General features: G+C 36.9%; 1 protein-coding gene across 13 annotated transcripts in view; it reads right to left on the bottom strand.

The window, feature by feature from the left end:
* Window positions 1–25,629, bottom strand: part of ALMS1 (ALMS1 centrosome and basal body associated protein) — a 208,891-nt gene that overhangs the window by 165,612 nt on the left and 17,650 nt on the right. For 8 of the 13 annotated variants that reach the window (XM_044392227.3, XM_057308925.1, XM_026482898.4 and 5 more), the window contains exons 2-5: window positions 17,221–17,346; window positions 7,562–7,757; window positions 3,712–3,829; window positions 106–2,248 (exon numbers count right to left, since the gene is read on the bottom strand). In XM_044392227.3, the coding sequence (XP_044248162.3) occupies window positions 106–2,248; window positions 3,712–3,829; window positions 7,562–7,757; window positions 17,221–17,346 (2,583 nt within the window). Of the gene's footprint in view, window positions 1–105; window positions 2,249–3,711; window positions 3,830–7,561; window positions 7,758–8,236; window positions 8,337–17,220; window positions 17,347–25,629 lie in introns of those variants that run through there. The other 5 variants (XM_044392253.3, XM_026482950.4, XM_044392250.3 and 2 more) reach the window with 4 other exon arrangements.

Genomic DNA, 25,629 nt, shown 5'->3' with positions numbered 1-25,629 from the left:
AAATTAAAAAAAGTAAGTAAAATAAAAACAAGTAACAATACCATTTTCTGAAATAGTACTGGAAAAGACCACATTTCCTCCATTTATCATATTATTGTGTCTCACCTCTCTTTGTAGATCAGCAACTCTTGTACTGCATACAGCAGCATTTTCATCCAGGTTACAGCATTCAGTATCATCATCCAGAGTAGAGGTGTCAGATTCAGCCTTCCCCTGCAGGCCCTCTACAAAATAGGAGTCATTTTGCATAATTGTATGTATAGTAAAACCGGATTTGGCTCCCATAGGCTCAGGAATTTTACCATGGCCTACATCAGCTTTCAGCAATGACTCTTGGCTGACTGCAATTAATGATGCATTACTGGTCATTGGTAAAGCACCTTGTGACTTAGCATCCCATGTCACCAAGTTTGCTGAAAAGCTGCTTCCTACAGTTGCAGATGGACCTTCAATGATGTCACTAGAGTTTACATTCTTAACCAAAATACAGTTTGAGGAATCTGCAACTTCTTCAAATGTTCTTAAGTCTTGTAAAACCAAAGAATCTGAAGTCGATACTTTCATTGGATAAAAAATGCTTGAAGATCCTACCTTCTCTGCAAGGTCAAGATCAGGAACAGACTTTATCTTCCCAATGGGAAGAAATGGTTCACTGTCTAGATCACACTGAAATAAAGCTGACTGGGCATTGCCAAGACCAACAGTCTGGCTGGGAGATTTTTCACTTAAAGAAGCAGATGACTTAAGCTCTGGAATAAGAGAAAGTGGCTTAATGAACATTTCCTGAGGAGCATTGGGGAGTGATTTTAAATCAAGATGCCAATACAGGGAGCTATCACCATTATCTTTTTTATGGTACAACGGTTTTGAAGCCGCTAATTCAAATACCCCAGGAGTAGACTGATAACATGGATGATGAAGCCCATCAAAGAAAGAGTTTTCATCATTATAATTTAATAGGGAAAGAGGTGAATTTTTTGGTTCACTTTCTTGGCTGTCATTTATTAAAGACTTACTGATGTCAGTTTGGATTTCATTTACTGTACTCTCTTTCTTGGAAGGCTCAATAGAGGCAATAACAACCTCAAAGGCTACATTTTCAGAAGAATCAACACTTTCTCCACTAAAAGCAGAAGTTGCCCTTTGGTTTCTTTCCTCTTGTAAATACAGTTGTTCTGATGTCTCATCCACGCTGGATTTAATAGTCTGAAGAGGACCACCAGAAACCTCCATGTTAGAGGTACCATGTTGCCTTGAGTGTATATGTATTTCTGAAACTTCTACAGAATTATCAGGAACTACAACATTCTCAATATACTGTATTTCTGAAGATCTGGGATGCATCTCTGAAAATACTAAAGTATTTCTATTCTCCTTTAGTTCAAAACCTTGAGATAATTCTTTCCCCAGGCCTTCTTCATTTCTTTCATACCCCTCCAAAGAATCCATCATTTCTTTCACCTCATTCTCCGCGGGAGCCCTTAAATAAACACTCTCAAAATAATGACTGTGAGCTGTCAAAGGAATGCCCTTTCCTCTTCTTTCCAGCAGACAATGCAAGAAAGACCGTGACATTTTGTTATTAAAATGAGGAGCAACTTCATGTGGAAAAGAAACACAGTCCTTATTGATCGCATATGTTTCTGGATTGTGTGAAGCTTCCTGTTTGCTCCACAGCATACATGAAAAAGGGGCACGAAAATTGTCACTTCCCTTAGGAATTTTATTTTTATCAGTTGTGTCAGATGAATCTGAATAAGAATCATGATCCTTACTGGTTAAATATTTTTCTGACTGCTGTAAAGCTTTCTGTTTCCAATACTGCACATACGAACAAGAAGCATCAAAGCTGTCACTTCCTTCAGGAGTCATGTATTCATCACTTGTATAAGATGAGGTTGAAACAGAAACTTGACCTTTATCAGCTAAACTGGTTTCTGGCTCCTGAACTTCTTGTGTCTTCCATGCCATATAGGAACAAAGAGCATCATAACTATCGAAGTCTTTGGGGGTTTTCAGTTCATCAACTGTATCAGACGAAACAGTCTCTTCTTTAGTCCCTTGTCCAAAAGGTAAAAAAGAGCGCTGACACTCAACAGCTGTACTAGCTATAAGCGAGTGCTGAGATAAACTAATGCAACTGTTAACTAAGTCTGAAGCTACTTCTGAGGCTGCCTGGAATAAAGCTTCACTAACTTCCGACGGTCGAGAAAACCATGCAGTATCTTCAGACTTACCAGGAATTCCCCTGAAAATACACAGTTAAAAATAAATAAATAACACATTTAAAACATTTTTTTAAATACTAACATGAAAAATATGAAACTGATATGTCACTGAAATTAAGATTATTTGAAAAGTGTATTGAAAAAACAAAGTTCTAATTTCAAATTCCCTTAAAGTGGTTAGTGACTGAACAAGGCAAATTTTTTGTAAACATTATATGAACTCCCATCCTACGACCCTAATATTTTCTCAGCCTTCTCCTAAAACAATGTTACAAAAAAATAGGAATATTTTCATACTGCCAAAAATGATTAAATAAAAAATTCAAACTTTACTATTTAAAATGTTTATCAGCTACCATAATTTAATACTTATTTAACTTTCACTAATTCTTACACTAGTCATTTACTGTGCTCTTGAAAACCCCTTAAGAAGCGATCTACTCCTGGGGCGCCTGGGTGGAGCAGTCATTAAGCGTCTGCCTTCAGCTCAGGGTGTGATCCCGGCGTTCTGGGATCGAGCCCCACATCAGGCTCCTCTGCTAGGAGCCTGCTTCTTCCTCTCCCACTCCCCCTGCCTGTGTTCCCTCTCTCGCTGGCTGTCTCTCTCTGTCAAATAAATAAATATAAATAAATAAATAAATAAATAAATAAATAAATAAATAGAAGTTGTCTACTCCTAAAACACAAGAGGTAACCTAATTATTGGTTGACTATTATATACAGAACACTTTTTCATAAAAGTAATTTTAAGGTAATACGTAGCAGAAGGGCAAAGGTTTTTACTCTGTAAACAACCATGGGTTTTTTTTTCAACATTTTTATTTGAGTATAGTTGATATACATTATTACATTAGTTTCAGGTGTACAACACGTCATGGTAAGCACAGCAGAATGAACAGAATTGTCAAAACACTACATTGTGGGGGCGGCGCCTGGGTGGCACAGCGGTTAAGCGTCTGCCTCCGGCTCAGGGCGTGATCCCGGCGTTATGGGATCGAGCCCCACATCAGGCTCCTCTGCTATGAGCCTGCTTCTTCCTCTCCCACTCCCCCTGCTGTGGTCCCTCTCTCGCTGGCTGTCTCTTGTCAAATAAATAAATAAAATCTTTAAAAACAAACAAACAAAAAAAAAACACTACATTGTGCACCTGAAACTAACATAACATTATCTGTCAACTATACTTCAATAATAAAAATTTAAAAATAAAATGAACTATGCCTGAAATGCTAAAATACATTAAAAATTATTTTTAAATGAACTACAGTTGCCTGGCTCATCTTTACACATGTACTACTATTCCAAATTAATATGCATCATGTCTTAACTTAGGGCCTTGTTACCTTCCAAGTATGTACTGAAAATATCTAACCCCCACTCCGAAGTCTCACCTTAGCCTGAAAAGTCATTAATATTAGCAACAACTTAGAACAAGAAAAGAAAGAGAGGAAAGTTTACATGCAAATAAAAAAATAAATCATCCTACCTTAGAGGTGCAAAATCTAGTTCACTTTGTTGAAATAAGGAATCAGACCCAAACTCTTGATCTTGTGTCAAACATGTCAGCAAAGGCAAATCAGGAGAAGCAAAGTTGTCTTGTATGACTGCAAAGTTTCAGGTATAAAAATGTTGGGAATGCTGAAAGTTAAATGCTTAGCTTACTCATGTAATACTTTAAAATACCTAAATACGTAGCCATCTGGAAGTTTCTACGAGCATCAGAATGATAACATAACAGCCTGAAAAGTTTCAGGCACTTAACGTATAAAATTTCAGTGATAACTCTGAAGGATAGGTATTATTATACCCATCTTACAGCTGAGGAAACATGATTATAAAATTTAAGAAATATTAATTTGCCCACATTCACATAGCTTAAGTGTCAGAATGAGAACTGAACCTAAACACTCTAATTTCTTGGCAAGTGCTCTTAACCATTATGAGTGTTTCTTTCCATCTTAAATCAAAGTGTAGTCCATAGGTTCCTGGGCATCCTTAAGACATTATTAGGAGGTATCTAGAGTCAAAATTATATTCAAAACAATATTAAGATGTCATTTGCCTTATTCTCTCACAGAGTATGGTACAATGTTCCAGAAGCTACATCATTTATGATATAGCAACATACTGAATTCAAAAGCAGATTATCAGAATCCACCTCTCTTCTATTAGGTCAAACATTATAGAGATTTTTTTTCTTAAATAAAACAGTGCTATTCTTCTGAATATTTTTGTTTTGAGAAATAGTTACTTTTCTTAAAAAATATGTAATTTATGTTAACATGCAATGGCAATGTTATTTTTTAATGAGTTAATAAATATTTAGAAATTTCTAAGTTTTAATTTCTAATATGGGAAATATCAACAACCCACATACACAAAAGCTCTTTGAAGTCCTTGGTAATTTAAAAGTATGTAAAGGAGTCCTGTGACCAAAAAGTTTGAGAACTGCTGATCTAAAGGAAAAACAATTCTTGTGGATTCCTGAATGTCAACTTAAATAATTCCTATTAGATGTGTCTAAATATGTACAAACTAGGTATAAACTCCTTATTACTTATACCATTTATATAACTATAAAAACAGAAACAATTTTAATAGAAATAAAACTATAAAACCATCAGTATTCTAAGATTAATTTAACTGGATAGGTGATATTTTGCTAGAACTAAATATTCTTTCACTACGAATGTAATACCATTGCTTGAGTAAACTTTCTTGATTTCAGAATGCCTATAATTCTGCATGGCACACTTTCCCTATCATAACTGTCATACCCTGTTTTAATCTTTGGTCTGTCTGCTTCCCACCTAGATTGTCAACTCCACATCCACTTTATTCACAGCTATATCTGTAGTGCCTACCAAAGTACTTGCTACACTTACTCACTAAAAACAGAATTATTTATTTACTGAATGAATTTATTAAAAATGAATCGAATGAGAATGATAACCTTGACTACCAAGGACTACTTGGTATATTCCTCTTTGACCTTGGCTTACAGACTCAGTCTTAAACCTTCGTAACAGAGAAGTCCTTCATTCCTCTAAGAATCACGAAGGTTTTTAACAAAGATCCCACATTTCCTCACATTTAGACAACTGCTGATGGCTTGGATCACTCCTTTTTGAGATATCTAACTGTTCTGGCACCAGTCATCATCATGACATTGGCCACTGGTGAGACCAATATATCCCTCAATGACTGTGCTCCTGCATAAGAAAGCAGCAATGATGAAATTTCCTCTATCAGATCCAGGGATCTGCTCTAATAATTAAAAATGTTCTACTTTACCTACAGTAAATAAGGAGCTGGAGTTCTAAAACCTTACCTAGAAAACATTTTAGAAGCCACACTGCACCATCTCCTACCCAATGTTGAAATTCTATTAGAGAACTTTGCCTGGCATTTTGCAGCGATGTAAAGCTCACTTCTTCTGCTGTTATATGGTCTTTCTACTATTAAATGGCTCTATTAAAAAGTTCTTATATCAAATTGAAAACAACCTCCCTATAAGCTATGTATTTTCATTTTAACCTCTAGACTAGGAATCAGCAAACATTTTTAATAAAAGGCCAACTAATAAGTATTTTACACTTTGTTGGTCACATATGATCTCTATCACATATACTTCTTTTTTTGTTTTTACAATCATTTAAAAATGCAAAAACTATTCTTATTTCATGGTCGGTACAAAATCAGACCCTTGCACTAGACCACTGTAATACCGATCCCATATACCGTTATCTTTCTGTTTACTAGACCATCTTCCCAAAAGTGGAAGGCTTTCATCTATATATCCCTAGCATCAAACACACCATAAGCACTTAGATATTTGTTAAGCAAATGAATGAATAAATGAAAGGTAAGCTCCTTGATCTTTAGCTTGACAGCCCCTCAAACACCTGATCATAGTGAAGTTTTCTCTTTCACCTACTGTCATACTCATCTCCTCTCACAAAGGAACTCCTGTGCTGTTGACATCTTTCTTTCTTTAAGATTTTATTCATTCATTTATTTTAAAGAGAGAGAGAGAGCATGAGAGAGGGAGTAGGGGCAGAGAGAGAGGCAGAGAATCCCAAACAGTCTCCAAGCTAAGCATGGAGCCTCATCCCAGGACCAGAGCCAAAACCAAGAGTCGGAAGCTCAACTGCCTGAGCCACCCAGGCGCCCCGCTGTCGACATCTTTCTTAAAATGTGAAACTAAAACAGACTTTGATGATCTACATCATAAAATACATTGGTACCAATATTTTGATTTGGATAGCCTTAGCTTATGTTTGAAAAAAAACCTATTGAATTAACTCCTATTGGCGCTCCTCTGTAAAATTCTGACAAGATAACATCATGGTTAAATCTCATTCCCCTGTCAAAGGCTAATTCTAAAATATGTCGTTGCATTTTTTTCAATTTTCGAAAAAAAAATCTGAATAAAACAGAAAGAACAACAAAATAATATTGCTTTAATTATCATTTAGGCATAAAAATTGAAATTACCATACTGGTTAAGCATTCTTCTATATCCACAGGATCCAAAGTATTAATAGCACAATTCTATCTCCCTGATAACCTGAAAGGTACTTAAAGTTTACCTTTTGTAAAGAGCTAATAAATCAGCTCCATATTAAGCAGAGGAAACCAGTAAGATCTACCTCAGTCAAGTCATTTAACCCCTTTATCTCACTTTTGGGGTCTGAAAACTGAGAATAACATATGCCTTAACTAATTCTAAGACTCTAATGAAGCAAGCTTAAACATTTGTTTTGTTTTTTAAGGATCATGGAGGCTCCACTGCTGAGAGAAGTTGTCAAAGGATAATATATAGTTCACCCCAAGAAAAAATCCACAAATTCAGGGCTGAGGAGGTCTACCCACTAGAGAGGAAGTTATCACCTTCCTGCCTTCTGTGAAGAATAGGACATAATGAAGGGCAGGTGCACATTTAACATAACTAGACCAGTTGGCCAGTGTAGAAAACCAGAAATAAGCTAATACCTTTGAGGATGGCTCTACAGAGCTCCTCAACTCATGAAAGGATTTAGGGGTGCCTGGGTGGCTCAGTCAGTTACGTCTGACTCTTGGTTTCGGCTCAGGTCATGATCTCGCAGTGGAGAGATCAAGCCTTGAGTAGGGCTCCACGATCAGTGCAGAGTTCACTTCAGATTCTCTCCCTCTGCTTCTCCCAACCCCCTGCGCGCTCGTGCACTCTCTCTCTAAAATAAATAAATAAACAAACAAACTTGAACTAAAGAGATTTAGGTGCAAGACCTAAAGTCCCCCAAAAGTATTTTACAAATAAGAGCTATTACTACTAGTTAAAAATAAAGAGGCATTACCTAGCAGCGGCGAACATAACAGACCTCCCTTGGGTTCCTTTACTTCAGTTTCTGGTTGGGTCAATATACCTTCCTCCACAGAGGTGAAGTCTGTCACTTTGGTCCCTTCCTCTCTCATATTAAACTTGGTCTGGGTTATATCCAAGGTGTGGGACGAGTCCATTTCTTGAGGAAGATAATGCCAAGATTCTGTTCTCTAAAACAATAATTTTAAAGGAAAATATGCTAAGTCATTAACTGAGTTATCATATGCATTAATATTTAGATTTAAATATCCATCCACTCATATAGCATTTAGCTTTCTATATGATAACATTCTCATCACAGTGTTTTTGGAGAAAGTAAAACTGTTCTTTCTGTATGTTTTTTGCAATATTAACTATATTTTAGACCTCCTTCCCATCACTACCCATCTTTTAATGTGTTATATCACTAGCATTTTCTGCTATTCTTTAACAGTTCTCTTCACTACAATAACACATTTGGTTCTACATGATGAAATCTTACAATCTGATTACAAGACTGAAAAAAATTTTCCAAGCCTAGCTGTAAGATGCTCTACACGTGACTTTACTGAATTCTTAATTAGCATCCAATTCTAACATTTTATTAAAATGCTAATAAAAATTAGTAAGTAATAAGTCAGTAAAAATAAACCAACTAATAAAAAATAACCTGAAGGGGCGCCTGGGTGGCACAGCGGTTAAGCGTCTGCCTTTGGCTCAGGGCGTGATCCCGGTGTTATGGGATCGAGCCCCATATCAGGCTCCTCTGCTATGAGCCTGCTTCTTCCTCTCCCACTCCCCCTGCTTGTGTTCCCTCTCTCGCTGGCTGTTTCTGTCGAATAAATAAATAAAATCTTTAAAAAAAAAATAACCTGAAAATTAAATTTAAAAGATATATAAGCCCAAAATATAAAACACAAGGCCAAATATCTGATTTTTAGTTATAAACAAAATTACTCTGTCAAATTTATAAAAGTTTCTAAATACTTCTATATTCTTGTACTTATCTCTTGACAGACCTGTAACAACCAATTCATGGATTGGCACCAATCCACAGACCACACTAAACAGCAATGTTGAATTAAAGACTATCAGAAACTAATGACATTGGCTAACTGAATTTAAATTTAAGAAAAAAGACTAATGGTAAACAATTTAATCGGCATTTTCCTTTTAAATTTGGTATTGGTTAATAAAGATATTCCTCGTGTCATGCTATGAAAGTACACTTTTATTTTCATATTTAATTAATTTGATTAGGAATGAACTCTGAATTTATCAAACTATAATACACTATCTTTTTTTCCCAATTAAGTTTGATAATGTATTGTAATAAATTTCCTTCTAGTGCAACATTTCTTACTTGGCAGTGATAGATCAGACTTTTAATCATATTTGCTAGCACACTCTTTAACATTTTCACTCATATACAGTCTTAAGATTAATCAGGATTTTTGAATGCCTTGCTTTGTTTTCTAACCTTATTCCATACCTTTGTCCTATATTTATTTTTTAAAAGATTTTATTTATTTATTTGAGATAGAGAGAGAATGAGCACAAGCCGGAGGAGGGGCAGAGGGAAAGGGAGAAGCAGACTCCTCGCTGAGCGCAAACCCCAAGGTGGGGCTTGATCCCAGGGATCATGTCCTGAGCTGAAGGCAGGTGATTAACTGACTGAACCACCCAGGCACCCCAACCTATTGATTTTCATTGTTTGTGAACAGTCTATTACTGAACTTTTTTTTCTTAACCAAATGTTTTCTTAAGAGCATATAAATTTTTTTATTCCCAAATAACCCAAAATCTATAAAAAGACGTATTATAATTTAAAATTATTTTCTCAAACACTTTCATCTTTGAAGTTATTAGTTAAAATTACCATTACTTAAAATTCACTAAATATTCTTTTAGTAAGTTAAAAAAAAAAAAAGATACACAACTACCCACACCTATTATCAGTTACATAATAACTGGAGAGTAATATTCTAAAATATTAACACTACTTATCTACAGCTTGTGGGATAATGGAACAGCAGATGTTTGACATTCCAAAATATCTCAATCCCTGCTATGCTGGATAAATTAGTCCAACCTAGAGCATCAAAATCACTGCTGGAAACATGTTTTTTATGTTTTTAATACTTGGAAATAAAAGGTGATTAACTTTAAATTTTTTCTTTTGAGAGTACTCCATTCTGTAGAGCATAGCGAGCCAAAGAAGTGGGGTTTTTTTGTTTGGTTGGTTTTTTTTAAAAGATTTTATTTATTTATTCGACAGAGATAGAGACAGCCAGCGAGAGAGGGAACACAAGCAGGGGGAGTGGGAGAGGAAGAAGCAGGCTCATAGTGGAGGAGCCGGATGTAGGGCTCGATCCCATAACGCCGGGATCACGCCCTGAGCTGAAGGCAGATGCTTAACTGCTGTGCCACCCAGGCGCCCCAAGAAGTGTTTTAAAGCAGGGGAATTCCAGTCATTGTGTGACTCTCACTACAGAAAAATCTTTAGTCCCCAACTCATCTCTCAGCCTCCTTGAGCATTGTTTGAGCCTGGTCCCATAGTTTATTCCTCACTCCAAATAGACAGGTATCTGTTGGCTTTCCTGCCCATCCTCTGTCTTCATCAGATCACTCTACTCTCACTCAATTTCAGTAATTCTTTTAACCTCATTAAGACAATTATCCTATCACATTTACAGTTTTCATAATTCCTTTTTTCCTGTATTTCCCTCCTTACCACTCTTGAGATTTCACAGTCATCCTTGTAACTACTGCCTTGCAAACATCTTTAACTTTCCTGCCCTTTTCTCCCACCATCCTATTTGCCTGGTAAAAGCTCAGTTCTCTAGTCGAACCTTCTCCTTATCCGAATCTAAGCAGCAGCACATTGCTGAGTAAAGCACAAACCCAAATGGTTTTTCCCTTAAACTGATGACATTAAACCTCAAGGGCACTCAGCATTGCCTAGAAATCCTACTATATTTTCCAGGTGAACTGCCTTGCTAAAATGACTATACTTCTCTCGGAACTACTGAACTCTCCTTCCTCATTTTCAACTGATGACCTCATCTCCCACTTCAATTAAGTGAATAGCAGGAGATGGAACTTCCTTATCTTCCTATCACCAGATCTACAGCCCCATTTTCACCTTGTGACTTAAAGTCTCTGTACCTACCAAAGGCCTACCCATCTTATTCCATTCTTTTTAACGACTGCCTTCCTACAGGATTCTCCAGCTTTCATCCATTTTCCCTCTCTACTAAATCATTCCTCTCCCCACGCAAACATATTTATAATTTCCCATCATAAAATAAAATTATAAAACATCCCTGTTCAACATTCCTTTTCTTTCTGCATATCTTGGGGGTTTTTTTCCTTCTTTTTTCCTTCAGTTTTTAGTTTTTATTTAAATCTCAGTTAACATACAGTGTAATATTATTTCAGGTGTACAATTTAGTGATTTAACACTTACACATAACACCTGGTACCAGTCACAAATTTCTGTATATTTTGTTGCTGTTTCTATCACACAATGGTTGTTTGTGTTACACCTTTTTAATCAATATAAAAAGGCCCTCAAATCTCTAATGTTTTTGACATAAACACATCTGAGGTAGAAATAAAGATCAGAGATATAAATTTGGAATTTTTAAGTATACAGATATATTTAACGCCCCAGATCTAGGTGAGAACTAAAACATCCCAACACTTCAAGCAGAGTCAAAAACTCAAATGTGTATAGAGCCAGGGAGGTAACAGAAATGAGTAAATCTGCCTGGAATTAGAGTGATGGGACCTGTGGCCAAATACGCACTGCATACACACTTTAAAGTGTTCTATTTCAAAATTTTAAAGATACTGTGCCAAAAAAAATTTTTTTTTTCTTCTGAAAACCACATTTGGGCATTATTGAGGCCCACAGCTTGCAACCTTTGATTTCAAAGTTTAACGGGGGGGGGGGGGGGGGGGGAGATAAAGCAGCAAAGGAAACTGAGAAAGAATTGCAGAAGAGTAGAAGGAAAACTAGTAGAAGCTAAGAAAGGAAATGCAATGGTTAACTGTCAAATGTTATTTATTGTAGCTAAAATAAGGACAGAAAAGTGCTCACTGTATTCAGCTATACAAATGTTGGCAAAACTTGCTTTCACAGAGTTGAGGTCAGAACACAAAGCAGATTAAGTAAAATAATAAGTAGATCCTAACCGGTGATATAAGGTACATATATTAAAAAGGAAAAAAAAATACAGTTGATATAACTGTCTACTTAGAAAGTCCTAGGGGGTGCCTGGGTGGCTCAGCTGATGAAGCATCTGACTCTTGATTTCAGCTCAGATCATGATCTCAGGGTCATGTGATGGAGTACCGTAGGCTCTGTGCTGGGTGTGAAGCCTGCTTGGGATCCTCTCTCTCTCTCTTCCCCTCTCCACTCTCTCTCCCTCTCTCCCAAAAAGAAAAAAAAAAAAAAAAAGTCTAAGGGGCGCCTGGGTGGCACAGCGGTTAAGCGTCTGCCTTCGGCTCAGGGCGTGATCCCGACGTTGTGGGATCGAGCCCCACATCGGGCTCCTCCATTATGAGCCTGCTTCTTCCTCTCCCACTCCCCCTGCTTGTGTTCTCTCTCTCGCTGGCTGTCTCTATCTCTGTCGAATAAATAAATAAAAATCTTTAAAAAAAAAAAAAGTCTACAAAAGAACTACTACTAAAACCCAGTAAATGTGATTAGCAAGGTCAAAGGATACGAGTTCAATATAAAGAGCCATTTCTATTTCTATACACTTGCAATCAAAAAGAAACTGAAATTTTAAAAAACATCAATAAGATTAATTACACCTTAATAAAAGCAACATTTAAAAGAAAGATCAGTCTAACACAAACATTAAGTTTGGTAGACTGAAGACAACAAAACACTGATGAAAAAATTAAACACCTAAATGAAACTGAAAGAACTGTTGTGTTTGTGGATTAGAGAAAACAAATATTATTAAGATGTCAATTCTCTCCAAACTGATGTATAGACTCAAGGCAATGTTAATCAAAATTCCAGCAGGCTTTTTTAATAGACAGATGATTCTAAAATTTATACAGAAATTAAAAGAATCTAACACAAACAAAACCATTTTTCAAAAGAGGAACAAAGTGGGAGAACTCAACACTACCCGATTTTAAGATAGTACAATAATTAAGAGTGTCGGATTGGCATGACAGACATATAAATCCATGGAATAGAGTCTAGAAATAGTCCAACACATATACAGTCAAATTGTTTTTCATAAAGATGTCAAGGAAGCACTAGACAAAAAGATAGTATTTTCAGCAAATGGTGCTGGAATGACAAATATTCGTATGCAAAAAAATAAAGCTGGACCCTTACTTCACATCATATACAAAAACCAACTCAAAATGGATCATAGATAATATAAACTCTATAACTATAAAACTTCAGAAACAGTGGTTTGCAAGTGGGTAAAATTTTGACACTTCCTTTTCCCTCAACCATAGTACATTTCGGCAATGTTTGGAGACATGTTTCATGGTTACAACATGGGGGAATACTACTGATATCTAGTGGGGGAAGGTCAAGGCTGCTGCTTAACACTACAACATACAGGACAGCTCCACACAATAACGAACTATCTAGCCCAAAATGTCAAAAGTGCCAAGGCTGAAAAACCTTGTTCTAGAAAAATATATAGGATAAAATCTTTCTGACACAGGATTAGGAAAAAATTTCTCAGAACACAAGAATACAAACCATAAAAAAAACCTGAACTCTATACACTAACTTCATCAAAATCAAAGCTTCTGCTCTTCAAAAGATATATAGAATTCAATTTTTATGTGTTTTTTTTAAGATTTTATTTATTTATTTGTCAGAGAGAGAAAAAGAGAGCATAAGCAGTGGGAGTGGCAGGTAGAGGGAGAAGCAGACTCCCCACTGAGCAGGGAGCCTGATGTGGGATTCAATCCCACGACCCTGGGATCATGACCTGAGCTGAAGGCAGACATTTAACCGACTGAGCCACCCAGGCACCCCGATATATAGAATTCAAAGAAAAACCACAGAGTGGGAAAAAATACTTTGCAAAATACGCATTTGATAAAGGACTGGCATCTAGAATTTATAAAGAACCTCCAAACTCAACAAATGGAATAAATAAGCCATTAAAAATGGGGAAGAGATTTTAAAGATCCTACATTAAAAAAGAAACATGGGTGGCCAATAAGCACACAAAAAGATGTATAATATCATAAGTCATTAGGAAAATGCATATTAAAACCACAATGAGACACCATAATACACCTATGTGTAAAATGGCTAAAAATTTTAAAACAGAACAACTGGCAATACCAAGAGCTAGAAAGGATGCAAATCAACTAGAACTCTCATATATCCTGGGGGAAGGCAAAATGGTACGGCCACTTTGGAAAACAGTTTAGTATTTTCTTATAACATTAAACATACAATTACTTTATCAGCCAGCAATCTCATCCCTAAGTATTTACCAAGAGAATGAAACCATTTGTCTACCAAAAACCTTCACCTGTATAGAATACTACTCAGAAATAAAAAATTAAAAAGAACAAACTATTGATTCATACAACAATATGGATAAATCTCAAAAGCATGTGCTAAGTTATACGCAAATACTGAATCATGGAACGCTACATCAATAACTAAGGATATACTGTATGGTGACTAAAATAACAAAAAATTAGTATAAAAAAAAAAAAGCACGTGCTAAGTGAAAGAAGCCAGGTTCAAAAAACTATACACTTTAATTCTGAAAGGGCAAAACTATAGGGACAGAAATCAGATCAGCGGTTGCCAGGGACTAAGCATGGGGAGATGACTGATTACACTGAGGCACAAGGGAACTTTTCTGGTCATGGTAATCTTGTATATCTCAAATATGGTAGTGGTTATATGACTGTCTATATTTGTCAAAGTTCATCAAACTGTATACCTAGAAGAGTGAGGTTTGCTGTATTTAAATCATACAGCAATGAGGAAATGGAGAGAGAAAATTCTTGAAAATTTCATCTAACAGGGAGCAGAATATTAAACCAAACAGTAGCTGGAGGGGAAGAGAGGATGAGACATTTGTACTCAAGTTGCTGGAGGTGACATGGTCTAGACTGTGACCATGGGATGAGTAACCTAGTAGGGGTAGAAGTTGAAGAGAAGTGGAGGAAAAGATCTGTGAAGGTTAGATCAAAGATCCAGGAGTTTTAGGCACTACATAGGTAATGTAAGCTGAAGTGAAAGAAACTGAGCACAGTGTAGCAAAGCTACAGTTTTCAATGAATAAAGAGAGGTAACTCAGACAACAGCAACAAAGATGAATGAACAGAGTAACAAGAAGGAGAAAAGAGGGGAGTAAGAAAGTGGCATAATGCTCCAGCTATGCTGAGGAACCCAGGAATAAAGGCAGAAATAAAGAGCTACAGGATCTATCCATGGCATATGTATATTTTTTTCATGGCATATATTTCGTAAGACAGGGACAGAAAGAAAGACATCAATTTTGGACCATGCTCTACCATAAATATGTCCTCAGAGAATATGAAACTACTTTGGGATATATCCCTATATTCATTTCCTAGGACTGCCATAACAAAGTTACACAAATTGGGAGCTCAAAACAACAGAAATTTATTTTCTCACAGGCTAGAGGTCTGGAGGCTAGAAGTCTGAAATCAAGGTGTTGGCAGGGCCACGCTCCACCCAAAGCCTTTAGGGGAGGATCTTTCTTTACCTATTCTACCCTCAGGCAGCCCCAGGCATTCCTTGGCTTACGGCAGTGCATCTCCAATCTCCGCCTCTGTCTTCACAAGGCTGACTTCTTCCTATGTCTGTCTCTCTACACACGCTGTTCTCCTCTCTTATAAGGATATCAGTTATACTGGATTAAGGTCCTACCACACTTCAGTATGATCTCATCTAAGTTGTATCTGCAATCACCCTATTTCCAAATAAGACAACTTCTAAAGTACTGGGGATTAGGTTCAACACATTTTGGGACACACAATTCAATCTATTGCAATCCCCCTTTCATTTAATGGTCCCAGAGTACTATGAACTTTCCGGTCAAGGTTTCTTTTAATCCCTTTCTTTCCCTTGATGATAGCAAATCTCCTTCTTCCACATCTTGCATCAAATGGATAATCACTGCAATTTAGGGGAAATTGAAGGTAGCAGAAGAAATCTGATAACCAAGTTATTAGATAATCAACCTTAAACATTTAACCATTATGAATAAGGTTGCATTTTTTCCTCCAAACTTCTTTCCTATTTGCTCACAATTTTTCCATTTCTTCTAAATTTATGACTATACTCTAGATTAGTGATTCTCAAAGTGTGGTCCAAAAATCCCTGGGCAATCACAGACATTCTTTCAGGAAATCTATGTGTGGCTCCCTTTTCTACGTAAGGCCAGATTTTTTTTTTACATACTTGATTGTATTCCAACAGACTAAATGCACAAGCAGATATGAGAATCCAAATGTGATGGTTAATTTTATGTGTCAACTTGTCTGAGCCACCAGGTGCCCAGATATTTGGTTAAACATTAGTCTGTATGTCTGTATGTCTAGATTAACATTTGATCCACAGACTGAGTAAAGCAGATTGCCCCTTCCACTGTGGACAAGCCTCATCCAATCCATTAAAGGCCTCAATGGAACAAAAGGCTGAACAAAACAGAATTCTCTCTCTCTGCCTGGTGGTCTTAAGGCTGGTACATAGGTCTCTTGCCTTTAGATTTGGATTCAGAATAGAATTTACACAACCTGTTCTCCTGGTTCTCAGGCCTTTGGATTCAGACTACAATCTCCAGGTTGCAGATCTTAGAATTCTCAGCCATCATAAGAGCAAATTCCTTATTGTGTGTGTGTGTGTGTGTGTGTGTGTGTGTGTGTGTGTTTATGTATAAGTCTCCTATTGGTTCTGTTTTTCTGGAGAACCCTGTCTAATATACCGTCTCTTATTACTCCTGACATTAAAGAGATATGCAAAAATGTAAAACAATGCCACTCTTTCAACTAATTTTTTTGTCTTCGAAAATATTATTTTTCATTTTTAAAATATATTATTTACACTAATATGTAATGGGTTTATTATTTTAAAAATATTTTTAAATGTTTTAATTTCTAGTAAGCTAGATATCAATACAGATAATCTATATAAACAAAAGATGCTTAAAATACTTGTGAAGAATGTAAAGGAGCATTGGTGGTATAGTGGTGAGCATAGCTGCCTTCCAAGAATGTAAAGGAGTCTTAAGACAAAAAGGAACTGAACTGCTATTCTATATAATTAAAATTGTTAAAGATCTATTAGAGGGGCGCCTGGGTGACTCCATTGGTTGAGCATCTGCCTTGGGCTCAGGTCATGATCCCAGGGATGGGATCGATCCCTGTGTTGGGCTCCTTGCTCACTGGGGAGCCTGCTTCTTCCCCTCCCTCTGCCTGCCGCTTGCCCTGCTTGTGCAAGTATTCTCTCTCTTTCTCTATCAAATAAATAAAATCTTTAAAAAAAAGATCTATTAGAAAAAATGGAATATTAAAGTAATTCACCTCTTACTATTCTTAACAGCTAAATCAGAATTTCTCATGCTGCTTATGAAAAGAAAAATAGTGTGCCAGTTACACAAGACATACCTGATCAGCCTTAGACCCCCACCGAGCTGTTTTTTCCACAGAGACCACAATAGTATCAGAAATCTGTGCCCCACTATTGCCTTGATACAATGGCTGTTGCCATACATGACAGGTCAATGGAACAACCTGAAAATCAAAAGCAGATTTAAATAGAGTAGTAACACATTTAAATAATAATAAACCAAAATCTAAACTTTAGCTTATACTTCTCAGTTTCTAAAGTACTTTCAAATATATACATATGTGTGTGTGTATGTGTGTGTGTGTGTGTATATATACATAAAACATTTCAACTCCACAACCACTGTCCAAGTTACTACCTTCACTTAAAAATAAAAAAACAGGGGCACCTGGGTGACTCAGTCAGTTAAGAATCCGACTCTTCATTTCAGCTCAGGTCATGACCTCAGGGTTGTAAGATCCAGTCCAGTGTAAGGCTCTGTGCTTAGCGCAGAATCTGCTTAGGATTCCCTCTCTCCCTCCCCCTCTCCCCACTGCCCTCCCGCACGCATACTCTCTCTCTCCAAAATAAATAAATAAATCTTAAAAAAAATAAAAATTAAAAAAGAGTCTTAAGTTATCCAGTTAGAACCCAACATAATTTCCAATAAACCATGGCAGTTCCTTAACCTCCTATACCCCTACAAGTAAAAGAAGGAAGCAGAAACAAGCAAGTTACTTATTTTAAAATCTTACTATTTGAGACACCTAAGAAATGAATCCTAATAATAGGGACTAAAATCAACTCATAGTGGAGACAGTGGGAACAAACATCAGGCTCATTTTGTGAGATTAGGGGTTAGAGCGGGGCTCCCTCAACTGTGAAAGGCAGCAATAAAAGCTGTGACTACAGCTCAAGGCTGAAGAATGCAAATGGAAAAGATCCAAGACAATCAAACAAAAATGAGCTAGGTCAAGTCACCCACTGGTTCAGGGACTGGATCCTGAGATTTTCTCCAATATTCCTGGATAATAAAAACCCAAAGCTTCAATATAAGACCTATTTTTGAAAAAGCGGCCACAAGGGGCAAGGTAAAGACAATCACAAAAACACCGGGTAGTGAAGGGTACACCAAAAGAGGAAACAAAAAAACACTCCTGTTAAAAATGTAATTACAAACTATACTTTCAAAAACTTTAAAATGAGTATCTCAGATCCTCAAAGATATAAACACACAATGTCCATAAAAAGGGAAGAAGTTATAAAAGTAAAACAAGCAGTTTATAAGCCAAGAAAAGATGAATGCTAACAAAATATTAATAACCACAAATGTGAAAGAGCCTCTGAAAGAAATCCAAGGTCATCAGATTTTTTCCAGATTTAAAACACTATTACTACACTAACAAAATATTTTTACAGAGAGAACTTATAACAATGTGTTTTTGGTCACAGAACGGCCAGCTTATTTAAAATCTATTCAATAACTAAAGAGATTTCTAAGATATCAATTCTTCTAAGAGGTTTTTCTCTAAAGGTAGAGTCCCATGGCTCACACTCATCTTGCTTCAATGGCAATTTTTAAGGGACAAAGGATAAAAAATAAAACTGTTTTTCAAATGCATTCTGGCCATCTGAAATACCTAAATATGTAACGAAACAGCCAATGTTGTGGCACGGTCAGTCTTCTTTGTGCCCTTCAGGAAAGAATACCAACATAAACGTTCAAAACGGCTAGTCACTGCAGCTAAATAATGCTGGTTGTGGACCATGGGGTCTTGCCTTTGAAAAGAGTTGATTCACAACAGCTTATAAAAAGAGAGTTCAATTCGTTAGGATATTTGTAGGAAACTAATGATACAATATTAAGAAACTAGCACTTTGAGGGGCGCCTGGGTGGCACAGCGGTTAAGCGTCTGCCTTCAGCTCAGGGCGTGATCCCGGCGTTATGGGATCGAGCCCCACATCAGGCTCTTCCACTATGAGCCTGCTTCTTCCTCTCCCACTCCCCCTGCTTGTGTTCCCTCTCTCGCTGGCTGTCTCTATCTCTGTCGAATAAATAAATAAAATCTTTAAAAAAAAAAAAAAAGAAACTAGCACTTTGAGAACTAACCCAATGTGTGAGAAAACGAACATTCCCCCCTCACTTTTATCAGTTTAAAGAAAACCTAAAAATTAAAATTAAATGTTAAAAGAAAAGTTCTTATTAAAAAATCCACTCCCCAGAACTTCCTATTTTATCACCTACCTGTTCAGATGTCATCAAGAAAACTAATTTCTAATACATTCCCATATGTTTGATCAACTTTCTCACTACTGCCTCTGAATATAACCCAAACACTTAAAGAAGGATTTGTAAGATGAATGCTTCAAAACTAAGCAGGTGTCATCAACTCTTCATCTTAGATTAAACGTTTTTTGGTACAAATTAACAGTTTGAAAGAGCCCTTCCCTGAGTAAGCTTTTAATATTAAAGGTTAGTAGTCTTCCAAATATATGCTGCCTATGAGATAAACACTTAAGATCTAAGGACACATATAGACTGAAAGTAAGAGGATGGAAAAGGATATCCCATGCAAATAGTAACCAAAAGAGCATAGAAGTAGCTATATCAAATTCAGACGAAAAAAGATTTTAAATCAAAAACTGTTATGAGACAAAGGACACTTTAAAACCATAAAAGGGTCAAATCACCAAGAAGATACAACAATCACAAGTAATTATGCACCCAACCTCAGAGCTCCCAAATCGATCAGGCAAATTTTTAAAGACTTGGAGGAGAAATACACAGCAACACAGTATATTAAAAGACTTCAATACCTCACTTTCAATAATGGATAAAACCACCATACGGAAGAATATGGAAGTAGAGCAAATGAACAACATTATAGGCCAACTGGACCTAACACACATATACAGAACACTCCACCTAAAAACAGCAGAATATACATTTTTTTCAACTACATATGAACATTCTTTAGGACAGAACATGATAGGCCACAAAAGTCTTAAGAAACTCAAGAAGACTGAAATACAGTGTCTTTTCCAATCACAATGGAATGAAACTAGAAATAAATAGCACAGAAAAAACTGGAAATTTCCACAAATATATGGAAATTAAACACTACACTCTTTAAAAAAACCGAATAGGTCAAACAAGAAGTCACGAAAGAAAATTTTAAAAAAAAGTTGACACAAATTAATATGAAGACACAAAATACCAGAACTTATGGGATACAGCAAAAGCAGTGCTAAAGGGAAATTTACAGCAATAAAGGCATACATTAAAAAAAAAAAAAAAGAGCAAGAGATAGTCCAAGATGGCAGAGGAGTAGGAGACCTTAGCTTCATCTGGTCCCAGGAATTCAGCTAGATAGCTATCATATCATTCTGAACACCTGCGAACTCAACCGGAGATCTAAAAAAAGAAGAGCTGCAACTCTACAAATAGAAAAGTGTCCACTTTCTACAAGACAGAATGACAAGATGGAAAAACAACCTCAAAAAAGAGAACATGAGGCAGTAGTGACCACCACAGACCTAATCAGTACAGATATAAGATGTCAGAACTGGAGTTCAGAATAACGATTATATAGATACTAGCTGGGCTTGAAAAAAGCACAGAAGACACAGAGAATCCCTTTCCGGAGAAACAAAAGAACTAAAATCTAATCAAGTCAAAATCAAAAAGGCTACTAAAGAGATGCCTAAAATATGGAGGCTCTAACTGCTAGGTTAAATGAGGCAGAAGAGAGAATTAGTAATATAGAAGACCAAATGATGGAGAATAAAAAAGCTGAGAAAAAGAGATATAAACAACTACTGGATCACGAAGGTAGACTTCAAGAGATAAGTGATACCATAAAGCAGAACAATATTAGGATAATTGGGATCCTAGGGGGCGCCTGGATGGCTCAGTCGTTAAGCGTCTGCCTTCGGCTCAGGGCGTGATCCCAGAGTCCTGGGATCGAGCCCCACATTGGGCTCCCTGCTCCACTGGGAGCCTGCTTCCTCCTCTCCCACTCCCCCTGCTTGTGTTCTCTCTCTCTCTGTCAAAATAAAAAAAAAATCATAAAAAAAAAGAATAATTGGGATCCCAGAAGAAGGGGGGGTGGTGCTGAAGATATATTGGAGCAAATTATAGTGGAGAACTTCCCTAACCTGGGGAAGGAAACAGGCATTCAAGTCCAGGAGGCACAGAAAACACCCCTCAAAATCAATACCCACAGACACATGCCAGGCCAGAAAAGACTGGCATGATATACCCGGGGTGCTAAATGAGAAAAATATGCAGCCAAGAACACTTTATCCAGCTAGGAGTCATTCAAAATAGAAGGAGAGATAAAAAGCTTCCAGGAAAAACAGAAACTAAAAGAATTTGTGTGGGAAGGCAAGCTGGTGCAGCCACTCTGGAAAACAGTATGGAGGTTCCTCAAAAAGCTGAAAATAGAGCTACCCTACGACCCAGCAATTGCTACTAGAGATCTACCCCAAAGACACAAATGTAGTAATCCAAAGAGGCACCTGCACCCCAATGTTTACAGCAGCAATGTCCACAACAGTCAAACTATGGAAAGGGCCCAGATGTCCACCGACAGATGAATGGATAAAGAAGATGTGGTATATCTATACAATGGAATATTATGCAGCCATCAAAAAATGAGATCTTGCCATTTGCAATACATGAATGGAACTAGAGGGTATTATGCTAAGCAAAATAAGTCAATCACAGAAAAACAATTATCATATAATCTTACTCATATGTGCAATTTGAGAAACAAGGCAGAGGATCATAGGGGAAGAGAGGAAAAAAATGAAACAAGATGAAACCAGAGAGGGAGACAAACCATAAGAGACTCTAATCTCGGGGCGCCTGGGTGGCTCAGTCGCTAAGTGTCTGCCTTCGGCTCAGGGTGTGATCCCAGGGTCCTGGGATCGAGCCCCGCATCAGGGTCCCTGCTCCACTGGGAGCCTGCTTCTTCCTCTCCCACTCCCCCTGCTTGTGTTCTCTCTCTCACTGGCTGTCCTTCTCACTGTCAAATAAATTAAAATAAAATCTTTTAAAAAAAAATAAAAAACAATAGAAAGGACAAGAATCACATGATCCTCTCAATAGATGCGGAAAAAGCATCTGACAAAGTACAGCATCCTTTCTTAATTAAAACTCTTCACAGTGTAGGGATAGAGGGAACATACCTCAATATCATAAAAGCCATATACAAAAAGCCCACAGCAAATATCATTCTCAATGGGGAAAAAAGTTTTTCCCTTAAGGTCAGGAGCACTGCAGGGATGTCCACGATCACCACTGCTGTTCAACATAGTACTAGAAGTCCTAGCCTCAGCAATCAGACAACAAAAAGAAATAAAAGGCATCCAAATTGACAAAGAAGAGGTCAAACTCTCACTCTTCACAGATGACATGATACTGTATGAGGAAAACCCAAAAGACTCTACCCCATAGTTGCTAGAACTCAGTTGCATTTCTATATGCTAACAATGAGACAAAAGAAAGAGAAATTAAGGAGTCAATCCCATTTACAATTGCACCCCAAACCACAGGATATCCAGGAATAAGCCTAATCAAAGAGGCAAAGGACCTGTACTCAGAAAACTATAGAACACTCATGAAAAATTGAGGAAGACAAAAGAAATAGAAAAATATTCCATGTTCATGGATTGGAAGAACAAATATTGTTAAAATGTGTGTGCTACCTAGAGCAATCTATACATTCAATGCAATCCCTATCAAAATACCATCAACTCTCTTCACAGAGCTGGAACAAATAGTCCTAAAATTTGTACAGAACCAGGAAAGACCCTGAATAGCCAAAGGAATGTTGAAATAGAAAACCAAAGATGGTGGCACCATAATCCCAGACTTCAAGCTTTATTAAAAGCTGCAATCATCAAGACAGTATGGTACCAGCACACAGATCAATGAAACAGAATAGAGAACCCAGAAATGGACCCTCCACTCTATGGTCAACTAATCTTCGACAAAGTGGGAAAGAATATCCAATGGAAAAGACAGTCTCTTCAACAAATGGTATTGGGATATTGGAGACAGCCACATGCAGAAGAACGAAACTGGACCATTTCCTTACACCATACACAAAAACAGACTCAAAATGGATGAAAGACCTCAATGTGAGACAGGAATCCATCAAAATCCTTGAGGAGAACACAGGCAGCAACCTCTTCAAACTCAGCCACAGTAACCTCTTGCAAAACATGTCTCTAAAGGCAAGGGAAACAAAGGCAAAAATGAACGACTGGGACTTCACTAAGATAAAAAGCTTTTGCACAGCAAAGGAAACAGTCAACAAAACCAAAAGACACTGACAGAATGGGAGATGATATTTGCAAATGACATATCAGATAAAGGGCTAGTATCCAAAATCTATGAAGAACTTATCAAACTCAACACCCCAAAGAATAATCCAATCAAGAAATGGGCAGAAGACATGAAAAGACATTTCTCCAAGGAAGACATCCAAATGGCCAACAGACACGTGAAAAAGTGCTCAACATCACTCGGCATCGGGGAAATACAAATCAAAACCACAATAAGATATCACCTCACACCAGTGAGAATGGCTAAAATTAACAAGTCAGGAAACAACAAATGTTGGTGAGGATGCGGAGAAAGGGGAACCCTCTTACACTGTTGTTGGGAATGCAAGCTGGTGCAGCCACTCTGGAAAACAGTATGGAGGATCCTCAAAAAGTTGAAAATAGAGCTACCCTATGACCCAGCAATTGCACCACTGGGTATCTACCTGAAAGATACAAACGTAGTGATCCAAAAGGGCACCTGCACCCCAATGTTTATAACAGCAGCAATGTCCACAATAGCCAAACTATGGGAAGAGCCCAGATGTCCATTGACAGATGAATGGATAAAGAAGATGTGGTATATATATACATACACACACACAATGGAATACTACTCAGCCACCAAAAAATTGAAATCTTGCCATTTGCAATAACATGGATGGAACTAGAGGGTATTATGCTAAGCAAAATAAGTCAGAGAAAGACAATTATCATATGATCTCACTCATATGTGGAATTTCAGAAAGAAAACAGAGGATCATAGGGGAAGAGAGGAAAAAATAAAACAAGACGAAACCAGAGAAGGAGACAAAGCATAAGATAGATTCTTAATCATAGGAAACAAACTGAGGGTTGCTGTAGGTGGGGGGAGGGGGTGGAGGGACACGGTAACTGGATGATGGACATTAGGGAGGATATGTGTTGTAATGAGCACTGGGTATAAGACTGATGAATCAGAGACCTGTATCTCTGAAACCAATAACACATTATATGTTAATTTAAAAATAAATTAATAAAAAGTAAAAAAAAAAAAAAAAAGAAAAGAAATTTAAGCCCCAGATAAACAAAATGAGATTTGTTGATCACAATTGGTTTTACAGGAAATGCTAAGGGAAGTTCTTCAGGATGAAAGCAAGTGACACCAGCAAGTAATTCAAATTTATGGAAAACAACAAAAAGAGCCAATCAAAGCAATTTTGCAGGTAATTGCAGAAGACAGTATAACTGCATATTTCTTCTCCCTTCTTCCTTTCACTGATTTAAAAAGCAACTGTAGGGGCACCTGAGTGGCTCAATCGGCTGGGTGTCTGCCTTCAGCTCAGGTCATGATCAAGCCCCACATCGGGTTCCCTGCTCAACGGGGAATCTGCCTCTCCCTCTCCCTCCTATACTCCTCCCCACTTGTGCTCTCCCTGTCTCAAATAAATAAATATTTTTTAAAATAAAAATAAAAAGCAACTGTATGAAACATATATATATCTAATTGAATTGTTGGGCTATAACATAGAAATATATTTGATAATGACAGCACAAAGGAGATAACAGGAATAGAGTCGCAATGGAGTAAGGAAATGACATCACATAATAACTCAAAAGAAGGGAAGAAATTAAGAATACAAAAAAGGGAAAATAAGAAGGTTAATATAACAATCTCTACAAATATATAATTGTTATTCTCCCTTCTTCCAGATTCTTCAAAAAACCTAAGATTTTATGAAGTTTTAACTATAACAATGTATTGTTGAGTATGTAACACATATAGACCTACGCCTAACAGTAACAGCATTAAAAAGGGGATAGAGAATGGACCTATATGGGCATAAAGTTTCTATATGTCATTGGAACTAAGTCCTAATGAATCTGAAGCAGATTCGGATAAGTTAACGTGCATATATAAGCCCTAAAAATAACTCAGGAATTATAATTTCAAAAATGAGAATGAAATAAGAGAAAATTATCTACTTAATAGGAACAGACATGAAACATATAGAAAATAAAAAATTAAATAGAAATAAATCCAAACATATCAATAACACTAAATGTGAGTGAACTAAATATTCCAATCAAAGGCATATGTTGTGTCAGACTGCATGAAAAAGAAGATTCAACTGTATGCTGTCTATAGGAGACAC

This window comes from Ursus arctos, unplaced genomic scaffold (genome assembly GCF_023065955.2).
Source record: "Ursus arctos isolate Adak ecotype North America unplaced genomic scaffold, UrsArc2.0 scaffold_8, whole genome shotgun sequence".
Taxonomy (NCBI): domain Eukaryota; kingdom Metazoa; phylum Chordata; class Mammalia; order Carnivora; family Ursidae; genus Ursus; species Ursus arctos.
This window is presented reverse-complemented; position numbering and strand designations above follow the sequence as displayed.